The 14,681-nt window shown below is 35.5% G+C and overlaps 1 protein-coding gene across 3 annotated transcripts in view; it reads left to right on the top strand.

Moving 5' to 3' along the window:
- The first annotated feature begins 1,025 nt into the window (after nt 1-1,025).
- LOC150099782 (nucleolysin TIAR-like) overlaps nt 1,026-14,681 on the top strand; it is a 287,990-nt gene continuing 274,334 nt past the window's right edge. For 2 of the 3 annotated variants that reach the window (XM_090403564.1, XM_090403566.1), the window contains exons 1-3: nt 1,026-1,124; nt 1,625-1,656; nt 1,772-1,868. In XM_090403564.1, the coding sequence (XP_090259690.1) occupies nt 1,095-1,124; nt 1,625-1,656; nt 1,772-1,868 (159 nt within the window). In that variant the 5' untranslated portion in view covers nt 1,026-1,094. Of the gene's footprint in view, nt 1,125-1,521; nt 1,549-1,624; nt 1,657-1,771; nt 1,869-14,681 lie in introns of those variants that run through there. The other variant, XM_090403565.1, reaches the window with a different exon arrangement.

Raw genomic sequence — 14,681 nt, forward strand, 5'->3', positions numbered from 1 at the left:
CACACCCAGAACTGTTTATAACACACTGTAAAAAAAATCGTATTTTTCATCGAATCAAAACATTAGATTACAAGTTTACATAACTACTTATGATGCATCGTTCTTAAAGCAAGTTGCAAAGAAAGTTTAAAAAGTCAAGTGAGACTCTTATGTTTTCTAGAATTTTTGAAGCTTATTGATTACCAAAGTGAGAAATTGTTTTCATGGAGTGGAGCACATTATCTCTATTAGAGATCTGTCGTTAATACTTAAATAATATTAAGTATTAAAGTCCAATTTTTGAATCGGACGAAACCTTTGTAGCAGTTAATCTGGCACTTCCTCTATTTCTTTTCCCCTTCATTTTCTAATTTTTTTCTCTTATTTTGTTCAGGGATAAAACCATGCCCAATGAATTAAGATGATCAAGCAAGGAGCTAGGAGAGATTTCATGGTGCTATAGTTAATTAATTTAATTATAATTCTTTTTTGTGGTACCACTTTGATAGGCTTTATTTTTTTTTAACAAAATTACTTCTCCAACGAGTTTGAATAATAGTTTTAAAATTAGAATTGTATTTTATTTGCATAAAGAATATTACGTTGTTTTAAATTGCATAGGCAGATTAAATTTTCCTGAGCGCTTATGAGAATATTACCTTCGGCATGAGAGCTACCGTTTTATAACTCTTTGTCTCTGAATACCTTGAGTTTAGGTTAAGATTTGAATATAAGACTGAAAAAAATATAAATACACAGAATTGTACAACTTTTAGGCAGATTAAAACTGTTTTTTCATCCAAGTATTATACCAAAAATGTACTAAAACTAATTCATTAATTAGAATTCAGAAAATGCATAATACTTCAATTATAAATTAATCAATACATTGTCCTTGTAAGCATGTGCATTTTATGATCATTTAAAAATATGCATGGCAAAATGAGGTTTTTGTAATATAATATTGTAATACAAAATGTCGCAATTGTAAATGTGTCCGAGAGGAGTCTACATTTTAATCTTTCTGCGCACAGCTATAGCCACGTTACTGGCTTCCGGTAGTAGTGTCGACCAATTTTTTTTTTTTGTTTAAGTGTGTTGTAGTCATAAAGAAGATGCAAGCGCGTGTTGCTCATTGGATGAATGTAATGATTTTAATTTGATTCTGCTATATTTTGATATCTAAATGAATAAATTTTGATACATGTAATAAGTAGGTTTAATTTAGTTTATGTAGATTTTATTCCTTTCGTACAAAGTGCTTCTGTTAGTGTTAGAAAATTTGCAGTAGGATTATTTTGAAGGGTATACGTGGGTTTAAATACGTCATTGCATGAAAGCAGATTATTTTATATTTTATTATTTATATATATTACCAACTGATCTCACCAACTGCTTTTAACGTATATGAGCTTGATTTTCATAAATACGTAATATTTCCATTTAATATCAATACGGAAAGTCGATGCAGCCATTAAATTGTGGCGGGAGACAAACTTCCCATAATACTGCGCGATGCGCACGCGTTTTTCGCTGCTTTAATGTATAGACGCCATAATGTTCAATCAGGTAGTGAACTTTTTATGGATTTTTGAGTTTTTATTTGTAATTTGGCATGTTTTTGATTAATGTTTATTTTTTACAGGATATCGGTAACGAGAGTCAGCCACGTACATTGTAAGTAAGAGAAATATATTGAGAAATTTTTATCTCTTTACCGGTTTGCTCTTATTATGACTGAAATAACCATGTGATATTCAACGTGTCGTTTGTCTTTGCATCGTTTCTTTAGGTACGTTGGCAATTTAGACCCATCTGTTACTGAAGAGTTGATTTTAGCCCTGTTCGGACAGATAGGACCAGTTAAAGGCTGTAAGATAATCCAAGAGGTAGGCGTTTACTCATAATCTTTGAATTATTATCATGATCAGCCCGCAGCTGTCCTGTTTATCAAAAATGACAGCTTTGTAATTATTGTGATATTTTCCTCTTATATAATAAAATTAGTTGTTTCTCCTTTATTGATGGTTAACTTTTAGGGTTAGTGATAACATATTTAGTGATATAATTTGCATGATTGCAAACATCCGGTTTTTGTTCGTTCAACTGTTTGATCATTTAACATTGATCGGAATTAGTGACTTAGATGTTTGTCATTAGCTTAAATTATCATTAGAGGTCTGCTTGCGGGAAGAAGTATTATTATAGAATGCTGAAGAAAAGCTTTATTATTTATTTAGAAAAATTAAGGTAATTTTAGATATTAATGAGAAATGCTTCCTTCAGAAAACCTGTGTGAATTTCATGTTAGATTGATCTCTTTGATGACTTAGCTATTAGTGTTGTGTACTACATACCCATTATCTGATATACTACATTTTTAAGTATCCAATATTTTAATTTGCATAAATGACAGAACTAAATATTAATTTTAAAGCATAAAAGTTTATTCTTTTTTATATTTTAGTTTTGTTTAGGTCAGCTGTATCAAAATTGGAATAACAAATTACTAATAACATGAATAACTTCGTCTCCCGCAAAAAAAAAAAAAAAAAAAACTATTCAAACAATAGTAAATCCATTTTATTCCTGCATTTGCCCTTCCAATAAAGAAAACGAAGTAATCAAGACATCGGAGACAAATATTTCAAACAGAAAAATCTATTTCGATTTGTCATACAGACAAATCGGCCCTTCAGAACACATGCAATTTAATGACAAAAATTACTAGCTGTGATGGTGGGCAGTAGATGGCGCTGATGTAGATGATTGGTAGTAGAGGTTCGGTGTAGTGGTGGAGACGGAGACTTGTACAATGGGTGTACTCCCGCGATGAATCTTCGGACTCCTTGGAGGTGTCACAGATAATAATAATTTTAATTTTCGATGTTTCTTGGTCATATCCATTGCAGACTTAAACTAATGAAAATCAAGTACAGGTATCCCTTGTTTAACGCAGAATTTGATTAACGCGCCGAAATTATTTGTGACAATCTTTTGATATGCACGGCAAGAGTTTTGATTAATACACCTTCAAATTTACCATACAAAAACATGCAAGCCTCGTGCCGTGAACATGATGATGTCATTCCTCTCACACGGCCGTGCTCCCAGAGCCTGAGTGCCTGCCAATTACTTCACTGCCAGCATTAAGAGTGGGTGTATTACAAGCTCCAGTTGTTCTGCTGTATGTATTTGCAAATTACATTCTTTGTAAATTTTACAGCCCATTAATCATGTCAAAGAATAAGAACAATCCCACAGCCGGGTCATTAAGTGATTAAAAAAAAAAAAAAGAGGAAAGTAATTACCTTAGATACAAGATTTAAATGTGGTGAAAGTAAAAGTAAGATCGGAAGCAAATTTGGTTTTAACAAGCCTACAATACGGACTATTTTATCCAAAGCTGATGAGTATTGCAAGCAAGGTAAAGTTACATCTGCAAGCATGCAATGCACAACCATTATAGAATGCTATAATGGTTGAAATGGAATATCTGTTGATTATTTGGCTGGAAGACTGCAATCAAAAGAGAATTCCAATTACAAAGCTCTAAGCCTGTTTTCAAGACTAGACTAAATATAAAGAAGACAATTCAAAATTCTCAGCTAGCAAAGGTTGGCTTGAAAATTTTAAATTTAGGGCTGGACTAAAGAATGTGAAATAACAGGTGAAGCTGCGAGTGCCAATGAAGATGCTGCATCAACATTTCCTGCTGAGCTGCAGAAAATGATTAAGATTACCACAAATTTTCAGTATAGATGAAACTGGAAAAAAGATGCCATCTAGAACTTTTATATCAAATAAAGAAGCAGCCTGGCTATAAAGTATCAAAAGACTGCTTAACTGTTATGCTTGGAGGGAATGCTAATGGAGATTTTAAATTGAAGCCACTGCTTATCTATCGAACTCAGAACCCAAGGGCTTTAAAAGGATGTAACAAGAACTCTTTACCTGTAATTTGACAGGCGAATCAGAAGGCTTGGGTTATCCAAAGTCTATTCGAAGATTGGTTTAAGTCTTATTTTTGTCTGGCAGTTGAAGCTTATTGCAAGAGAAATAACTTAGCTTTCAAATCTCTTTTGTTTTTAGATAATGCACCTGGTCATCCAAATTGTCTTAATGATCTGTGTGAGAATGTGAAAGTTATATTTTCCCCACCAAATATGACATCATTGCTACAACTTATGGACATGGCCATCATTACAACTGTCAAAGCCTATTTTCTTAAAAAGACATTCTCAAAGATAGAAACAACAATGGGAGAAAATGCGATTATGCTCCACGAATTTTGGAAAAAAATTTATCATTAAACACGCAGTTGAGAACATTCATGACTCGTGGGAGCAAGTGTCTTCTAGCTACATGAAAGCTGTTTGGAAAAACCTTTTGCCAGAATGCGCTAATGACTTAGGTTGTTTTCAAAATCCTGTGAACAACGTGGTCAAAGAAATCGTTGCAATTGGTGAAGCCCTTGGTTTTGATGGTGTTGATGCAGAAGATGTTAAAGAATTATTGGATTCAAATTCAAAAGATTTCAGTGACAATGATCTTCTTGAAATTGAACAACTCATATGATGACAACGAATTAATGGAATTTGAAGATGAGATTCCAAAAGGAGATAACAAAAGAACTGGATGGAATATTTCGTAGTTTAGAATCGCTTAAGCAGCAAGTAATGGATATAGCTCCAGATGTTAATCGAAGAATGCTTGTTTACCGAGGTCTGGAGAGTCATTTTGCTTGTTATCGTAGAATTTATGCCAATAAGAAAAAAACTAAAACTGTTCATATGACTCTTGATAACTTCTTTTGATAAAATTGCAGTAACTAATGTAGGTACAAGTATTTATTAAACATTTACTTTGCATTCATTTTTCTATCTTTCCTAGAAGAGTACCATACTAAACGAACTATTGGTATAGTAATCGATTATGGACGAATTGTACTTTTTACCATTGATTATATTTGATTAACACGATTTTGATATACGTGGTAACATCGAGGATTAATTAACCCTGTTAATCGAGGGATACCTGTAAATAGAATATAACCATGTTGAGAAACAATATGGATGTAACTGTTTCCATATTTATTCAGAGAAATCTGCTCGTGAATATATGCATGAAAGACATTTAATCTGATGGGTGTTTAATAAAATCTGATAAATCAAAGTTTTGTTTCTGTATACGTTTCTCCCTCTCCCTTTTTGTTCACATGGCAAATTCGAATATTCTTGCCTCTCCAACCAATAGGCCATTTATTTGAATCTTATCATGACATATACATTCTGTGAATGTTAATGATAGGTAGCCTCATGAGATGATGGAAATCATCAGATGGCCTGTAGAAGACTTGCAGCTTCGTGTTTGTTCCTTGTGGGTTTCCTGGATTATTATGTCCATTAGTGCTGTGAAATTTCAGTACCAACCTTTGTAGTCAGGATGCACACAAATCTATATAAATTCTTTCTAATAGAAATTAGCCTTTGTTCTGTTTTATTTCTTGCAGTACTTCCTGAATTCCTTCAGGAGAGAGAGAACTCACTTCTCCTTAATTTTGATAACCTAGATTTCCAAACATAGCCAGCATGTTATAACCTTTCTCTTTGATTCTTGGGCTAACTTGCTCCTCTAGCCATTGCTGGCACAAACACACATTGCCTTTTCAACCTCCAAAACTAAGTCCTGTACTATTCAGTCATCTATTCATGACTATTTCTCAAGCACAATTTCTGACACTGTATCCCCCAATCCACTCATTCTAAGAAGGCTTGATGCTATCCAGAAAAGAGTGATAAATAGATGTTCTTAATTTTCTTTCAAGGTTCACTCTGTTTTCTGTCATAGAGGTTTAATTTCATTATGCCTCTTCTGAAGGTAATTTCTTCTGAACTGTTTGTTATTATTCCTCCCCTTTCTTCTAATTCATAAAAACGTGATCATAGATAATAGAAGCTGGTATTTTCAGTATCGGGAGTATTGTGTAATTTGTAGAGTTAAATTGCATCCGATGCTAACTGGCACTATGCACATGCTTTATAATCATTATTCAGATAATTGAAACCAGTAGTGTAGTCAATGGTATAGAGAAAATACTGACTGGGCATCTTGACTATTGTGGTCTACATAGACTTTTAAATCAGTTAATAGGTAATGGGAGCTGGTACAGCACTTTCTGGGACTAGGAGATATATACCTTTTGGAGCTACACACCATTAACATTGCTGTGTGCAAGATTCTGTATTAACACATAGGTACAAGAAGATCATATTGCAATCTTACATCTGAAAACCTGATTACATAGTATTAGAGTAGGAAGTGATATCAATGTTAATTTTTTTCCTTGCCATTTTTGATGTTCTGTCACATGGTTTTGTTGACAACAATCCCATCAGAGTAGTGGTAACTCATCTGTTTAATTGCTGGGCAATTAAATGCTTATTTGAGTATTGTAAAAAAAATAAAAAATAAAATTTCTTATCATGTTATTCAGTTTCCATGTGAGATGCCAGTACTTCATGTATCACAGAAAATTAGATGCCTCCTTAGTGATCATGCAATCTTTTTCCTTTTAAGGATTGAAAAGTACATTCTTCATTGCTAAAGTATGAATATACAAAAATGCATAATTTACCTATACTAAAGTTTCTAACCTAGTTCAAATAAAGACCATTTTAATAAAATGTGCATTTTATGTAGATTAAAAATTACATTGTCAAGATCCCTCTCCCACCCCAAATATATTCAGATACTTTGGGTAGGCTAATCATTACGTAATTCAGGAATTCTGTTCTAGCAACTAAGCTTGAAACTTGAAGCCATTTTCTGTCCTTCAATAAGCAGAGTGGTGGTTTTATGAGTGTTTGTCATCTGAAGCCTTTAACTAATATTTGTATCCATGAGATAAGAACTTTCATTCTTAGTTGAAGAGCAAGTCCTGCGCACTTAATTTATCATTATGCCTAGCTTAGTTGTCTTTTTAATGTGACTGTCACAAGATGGTCAGGCTTCAGTATTTGGACACCACTTCAAGGCATTGATAAACTGGCAACATAATGTTGACTAATTTTGATAGTAATATATCAGAACACAGAAAGATAAGTACATAACTATTTATTGACTTATTGTTGATATTTCACTGGTGTTATAACCAGCATCTTCAGAGTACAAATCACAGTATGCAAGACTACAACAACATGATGTAATAATGGGACTAGTTTGAAAAATTGTAGCAACAACACAGACTAAAGTCCTAATTAGGCACCCTCTATGTTTAACAAAAAACAGAGAAAGCAGGTACTAGTTATGTCTTAAGATGACTGTTTCCCAAATCTTAGGCAAATTTATACAGCCATATTTGTTAAGATTCAGAGTATGTTTCAAGGCTTCTGTTGCTTCTAAGAACAGTCTCTCTGACTTGTAAAAGCTTCTGTGCAGTACTTTTTTCTTCCAGTTGATCCTGTTGCAGGGGTAACCAAAGCATGGTCAGCCAGGCCCGACTGATAGATATGGTGATAGATTTAGTGTAATCTCTGTTAAGAAGTGTGTGTGTGTGTGGGGGGGGGGGGGTTGTGGTTAACTAGTATTAATATTTTCTGGATTTTTTGGGGGGTTGTATCCATTGGCTACAACCCCCCAAAAAATCCAGAAAATATTAAAACCAGTTAACCACAACCTTCCCCCCCCCCCCCCTTCTTGACAGAGATTACACTAAATCCATTACCATTCTGTATATCCGGGGCATGTTTGAAAAGCTCACAAAAATCCTAAAAAAGTATGACCTGACTACCTGTTACAAACCACATAAAAAAAAAATTGGCATCCCTTATCCACTCAACCAAAGACCAGCCACTTCCCCTAGACCTCCCTGGAGTAGACCAGGTCCCTTGCAGCTGTAGGACCAACGGCAGTTGCCTTCTTCAGTCTCATCTGCTCGTTGTTAGTGCCTGCATGCACATAACATACTTTTATGTTCCCAGAAGATGGCAGTGTAACATAGCTGAAATATTGGAAGGTATTGATTTTAAAGTTTTTTGATTAATATTTTAGTATACGTCGTCATTTCCCGAAAAATTTAAAGTCATAACCAACGTACAAGCTTATCTACAAGAATCTAATTGGTTGTGGACTATAATGATGGAACCTTGTAATATATTTGTATTTTAGTTTTATTTGAGTTAACTGTCAATCCAAATATTTATGCAGCTTGGGCATAGCTTGTCAGTGTTGTTGCCCCTTGGATAAAGATGACTCGGTGACCAAAAATTAAAATATATTAATTAAATGTTATGTGACTGAACATAGTAATCTATTTTTGTAATGTAACAGGCTCGTGTATAAAAATAAAAATAAATTCCTTCAGGAAAACCCTGATTTAGTACTCTGGTGTATAGTGTACTTTCCTGTATCTTAATTGGGTGCATTTACTCATTTTAAACACTTAAGTATAAGATTCTCTGAATATCATTGCTGTCAGGTCTTTGGAAATGCCCGAGTTCAAATCTTTTCTTGAGACATAGAGAACTTAACAGTTTGTCAAGTGAATATGTTAGTCAGTTGCATATATTTATGGTAGTAGGGTTCCTCCCCTTCAGGATGCTTGGGTTTTTTTTTTCATTTGGCAAAATAAACTTAGTATAGAACACATCATGATATACATACCATTCTATCCAGCCAGAATTGATTGCCCTATCACAGGATTAGTTAGGTTTATGTGAAACCTTATTAGGTGAAATTTGTATATTACTTATCCATGACAGGTCCTTGAGCTCAACACATATTCAGGGAATATGGGAAAATGTTTTTTTATAATTTTTGTTTCAAATGTACACTAATGGCATTGGAGCAATTTGAATGTTTCGAATTTAAATTTATATTTTGTCATTGAATTTCCAAAATGGCACCAGTGACTGTATAGCAAAACATATTAGTCTTTTTGATTTGCTGAATTCAAGTGTCTTGTCATGATCTACCTGTTTGACAAATCATTGTGGCATAGCATAACCAGGTGTTGGAAACACTTCTGTGTTCAGAAAGTAAGCAGTAATCAGGCACTGGATTGAGGTTGGTTTTAAGTAACATGGGAAGCCTTTCAGTTTCATTTGTGAATGGTATATTTCATGGTCTACAATACTTTGTTGGCACAAAAGCCTATGGTTCTTAATGTTTGCTTATTGACTTCTGTATAAAATGAATATGATAAATTAAGTTTGCTAGACATTTTATTATGGATAAATTATCAAATTGTATTTCCGTCATTTTGCATTTTCTGATGTGGGCCTATCAGAGATGAGAAGGAAAGAAGAAACTAATGCAATTAAAAGATGGACATCTACTCGATCACTGAATCTCAATTGGTGGTGTAAGATTCCTAATAAATAAAACGATCAAGAACAATGTCTTGTTTGTTAATAACATAACATCAAGAATAGCTGAACTAAGTCTCTTAATAAATAAAAGATACCAACTGAAAATTATACAGATATACACCCCAACTACGGACCATCCAGATGTAGAGATAGAAGATTTCTATGAAACATTAGAATCCACATTAAATAATTCTAAAGAATTCTACATAATTATAATGGGTGACTTTAAAGCAGAGATGACCATCTGAACTCCATCGGTAAATTTGGATTTGGACAGAGGAACGAAAGAGGAGAAAGACAAGACTTATTGAATTCGCAGAAGAAAATAACCTCTTTATTATGAGCAGCTTTTTCAAGAAGAAAATCAACTGAAAACGGACTTGTAGAAGTCCAAATGGACAAACTTACAATGAAATAGACTTCATCCTCTCCATCAGAAGATATATATAATAAATAATACCGAAGTGCTTAATAGATTCAATACAGTAAGGGCAAAAGTAAGGATCAACAAAAAATGGGAACGGCATAAGCTCATAAGAAAAAAAGTCCAATTTAGTGAATCTACAAAATCTCTACCACAATAGAGAATCGCTCAAAAATGAACAAAAAAAGTTAAGCACAGCTACTACCATCGATAATGCTAATGAAATCTTAAAATCTATCTTGAATTGTGCACTAGAAATAGGAGGTATAAAAAGGCACCAAAGAGAAGGAAAACTAAGACCGGAAACCTTAGATCTGATGAAGAAAAGGAGAGATTTGAATGACACCAATAAAATGAATATGCGGAAATTTGTAAAACTATACATAAAAGGATGAAACATGAAATTAGATCGTATAATACTAGGAAAATTAAAGAAACAATAGTAATATGAAGGTCCTAAGACGAACCTTATAATTCGGAACAAAGGAAATAGCTGGTGTAAGAGGAAAAAAAGGTGAACTTATAAAAAATAGAGATGCAATAATCAAAAGAATTCAGGAATTTTATATTGAACTCTATGAAGACAAGACCGAGACAGCCAAGAATCATCTATGGACAAGGTGAAGTGGAAGTGGCACTGTGGGAAATGAAGAATGGAAAGGCCTTAGGAGAAGATGGAATTATGGTAGAATTCTTAAAACTAGGCAGAAGCCCTATCAAACAGCTGACTAAACTCTTGAATAAATGCCTAAAACAGAGAAAAATTCCAAAAAATTGGAACAATTCACTTCTAATATTAATTTTTAAAAAGGGTAATAAGGAAGAAATTAAAAACTACAGACATATAAACCTACTCCCCACCATATATAAAGTCTTCACAAAAATTATAAACAATAGAATAAAATCTAAACTAGAGAGAATGCAGTCCTGTGAACAAGCTAGATTCAGAAAGAATTGCCATACTTTGGACCATATTCACACATTAAGACAGCTCATTGAAAAATCAATTGAATACAATAAACCCTTATGTCTGGCCTATATAGACTGCGAAAAAGCATTTGATTCAGTTAAAACATTTGCAACACTAAAAGCACTTGAAACCAAGGGAACTGAGAAACCATATATTGAAACACTAAAACATATTTACAATAATTCAATTTCTGTAATTAAATTATATAAAAATAGTGAAAAGTTCCCAATACAAAAAAAAAAAGCATCCAGCGAGGCGACACCATATCTCCCAATTATTTACAGCTGCGCCAGAGGAAGTCTTTAGAAGCCTGGATTGGGAAACAAAAGGGATAAACATAAATGGAGAAAGGCTGCATCATCTGAAATTTCCAGATGATATTGTCCTTCTGCAGCTTCTCCCACTTAAGTGGGGTCACTGTTGATGATGAGTCTCCTCCACATCCTCCTGTCTTGGGCTGTCACCACATCCAAGTTCTTCATCCTCAAGTCCTCTTCTACCAGCTCCCTCCATCTCTTCTTTGGCTGCCCATGCTTCCTCCTTCCTTGCACATCCATCTGCATGACCCTTCTTCCCACATATTCATCCTCCCTCCTCATCACATGAGCAAACCATCTCCACCTTGCCTCCTATATCTTTGCTCCTAAGTTCGTAACTTTCACTGCTCCCCTCACGTAGTCATTTCTCAGACGATCCTTTCTGGTCACACCGCACATCCACCTAAGCATTCTGATTTCTGCTACTTCCATCCTGCTGATGTTATTTTTCCTCAGGGTCACAGTTTCTATAGCATATGTCATAGCTGGCCTCACTACTGTTCTATAGATTTTGCTTTTCAGATTGATCGGCACCTTCTTATCGCATAACACTCCAGCCATCTCCCTCCAGTTCCTCCAACTTGCTTGTATCCTGCATCCCACTTCCTTCTCAGCTTCTCCATCTTCTTCCACTGTTCAACCTAAGTATCTAAAGTCCCTCACCTTCCTGCTGACATTTCCTTCCAGCTCCAGGACTGTCTCCTGGCCGCCGCCCACTGTGTAACACATATAATCTGTCTTACTTTTGCTCAGTCTCATACCTCTCTCTTCCAGTACTTTTCTCCATCTTAGGCTCACCAGTTTAGTTCCCGCTTCTTCTCTTGAATCTACACACAGCAAGATGTCATCTGCATACAACATTGTCCAAGGTGCATCTTCTCACCTCCTCCGCCACCACCTCCATCACAATGTTGAACAGAAACGGACTTAATGCTGACCCTTGATGCAAGCCAACTGTTACTTGAAAAACTTTCTGTCTGTCCCAGACAGGTCCGAACACTTGTCTTCACATTTCTGTACATCTCTACACCAACCTGACATATTTCTCCGGCACCTTCCTCTCCCTCATCCACCTCCAGACTTCTTACCTTGGCACTCTATCGTATGCTTTCTCCAGATCGATAAATGCCAGATGTAGCTCCCGTTGTTTCTCTCGAAACTTTTCCATCATCTGCTGTAACCCAAAGATAGTATTTGTTGTTGATCTACCAGGCATGAAACCAAATTGTTCCTTTGCAATCTCCACCTCCTTCCTCAATCTTCCATCAAGAACCCTTTCTAGAATTTTCATTGTGTGGGACATCAACTTTATTCCTCTGTAATTTTTAGTCTTGTGCATTCCCTTTACCCTTGTAGATGGGGACAAGAGTACTCTCCCTCCATTCCTCGGGTATATTTTCCTGTTGGTAAACTTTCATGAACAGGTCCCACAGCAGGTCAATTCTCTCTTCCCCCAGTGCCTTCCATGCCTCCACTGGAATCCTGTCGGGGCCCACCAGTTTTCCATTCCTCATCCTCTTCATGGTCTCCGTCACTTCCACTCTACTGATGTTCTGCACCATCCCCTCAGAAGGCTGCCCATCTTCTCTGTGAGTCCTTGCATTTTCCTCATTCAAAAGTCCCTCAAAGTATATTCTCCATCTGTTTCTTATGTCCACATCCCTCCATAATACACTTCCTTCAGCGTCTTTGATCTGCAGATGATATTGTCCTAATAGCAGATAATCTTGAAGATCTGGAAGAAAGGTCAGCTAAATGAAGCCTCCAGAGTAATTGGATTAAAAATAAATAGAGAAAAAACAAAAATAATGATGAATAAATACATAAACCATAGAACTGTCAACGTTGAAAACCATGAAATAGAACAAGTTATTTCATATGTATATTTGGGCCAATTGTTATCCTTTGAGGATTGCCAAAGAAAAGAGATTGAACAAAGAATTCACCTTGGATGGATGGCTTATGGGAAAATGAGAGACATATTCAGAAGTGACATCCCTATGAGTCTAAAAAGGCAAGCTTTCGACCAGTGCATACTTCCTGTCCTAACATCATGGACTCTAACAGCTGTAAACAAAAACTAGAACAACACAATATTGCATGGACAGAAGTATGCTAAAAATAACATTAAGAGATGGGAAGACATAACCGGATAAGAACTCAAACAGGTGTCATGGATGTTGTAAAATACATTAAACAGGCTAAGTGGAGATGGGCTGGCCATATTGCCAAATGCAGTGACGGGAGATGGACTAGAAAAATAACGAAGTGGAGACCAATGGATGGAACAAGACAAAGAGGAAGACCGAGAAGAAGGTGGAGGGATGAAGTGGAACAAATTCCAGGAGTAAGATGGATGGGAGAGGCAAAAACCGAGTGGTCTGGAAAACCGTGGGGGAGACCTTTTGTTCAGCAGTGGACTGAGCCAAAAGCTGGAAAAAGATGTTTTTCCATCTTTGATGAACTACATTGGCAACAAAATAGAGGGAGATAAGAACAAAAGTACAACACTCCATATTGAATATGTGCTTTTGTTCTTATCTCCCTGTATTTCATTGTCAGTGTAACTATTATGTGACTTTGTAGAAGGCACATAATAGAAAAGTATAGAACATGCTGATAAAATACGGCATTATTCTGTATACATTCCAGCATAAGAGCCCTACCACATCCATTGAAAGGCTTCCTAAATACCTAAATATCCAGATAGATGGATTGGTAGAGTGGACCTTAATTGCATTGTCCTATGTAACCATATTGTGGACCTTACAATTTCCATATGTATAGATATGGAAATTAGAAGAGGATCTTCTGTACTTAATGCAAATACAGTATTGTTGATCTACATTAGTAAATTATATTTGTCACATGCATACAGTACCATCACCTTGATATGCGAGTGCTCATGCATGGATATAACAAAGCTGCTAAAAGCAGATTTCTGCATCTATATATTTGCTGGCCTGGTTGGCCAAGTGGTTACCGTATCTGCTCTCCAGTTAAAAGTGCGCAGGTTTGAATCTCGCCATGGGTGTGGATATTTGTGATTGTGAAAATACTACTGGTGTTGGGCGGTAGATGGCGTTGGTGTAGTTGCAGTTCATTGTAGTTGGTGGACTGAGTAGTTGAGACAGTTGTAGAGTAGGTGCTCTTCCCTCGATGAGTTTGGACTACCTGGATGTGTCACGTATTAATTTTTTTTTTAACACAGTTTATCTTTCAAAGAAGTTACATGAGTGTAGGGTACATTTTGTTATGTTATTACGATTAGGACAATATAATACTGTAATTAATGTCAAAATTAATAGTAATTCTAACAAAAACAATTTACAGTTAGAAAAAAAAAAAAAAAAAAATCGGCTAACGCCTTTTTATTCCCGTATATACGGGAGTAGGCGAGGCCATTTAGCCCTATCTAACTTTTGGAGACTGAGTGGTCAGTTCAATCTCCACTGGTACCCAATCAGAGACAGATGGCCCAAGGCTATCACTAATTAAGCGGTACACAGTGAAGAGAGACGGCTCAAATGTGCCGCCATCTCGTGGTCTCTAACCCTAACACAATATATTTAATGTCTGAAATAATGTGGGTTCTACGGTCGATTTTCTTGAGTTTACAG

The sequence above is a fragment of the Typopeltis vanoorti genome, chromosome 14 (genome assembly GCF_054136105.1).
Source record: "Typopeltis vanoorti isolate ZY-2024b chromosome 14, IOZ_Tvanoo_1.0, whole genome shotgun sequence".
Lineage (NCBI taxonomy): Eukaryota > Metazoa > Arthropoda > Arachnida > Uropygi > Thelyphonidae > Typopeltis > Typopeltis vanoorti.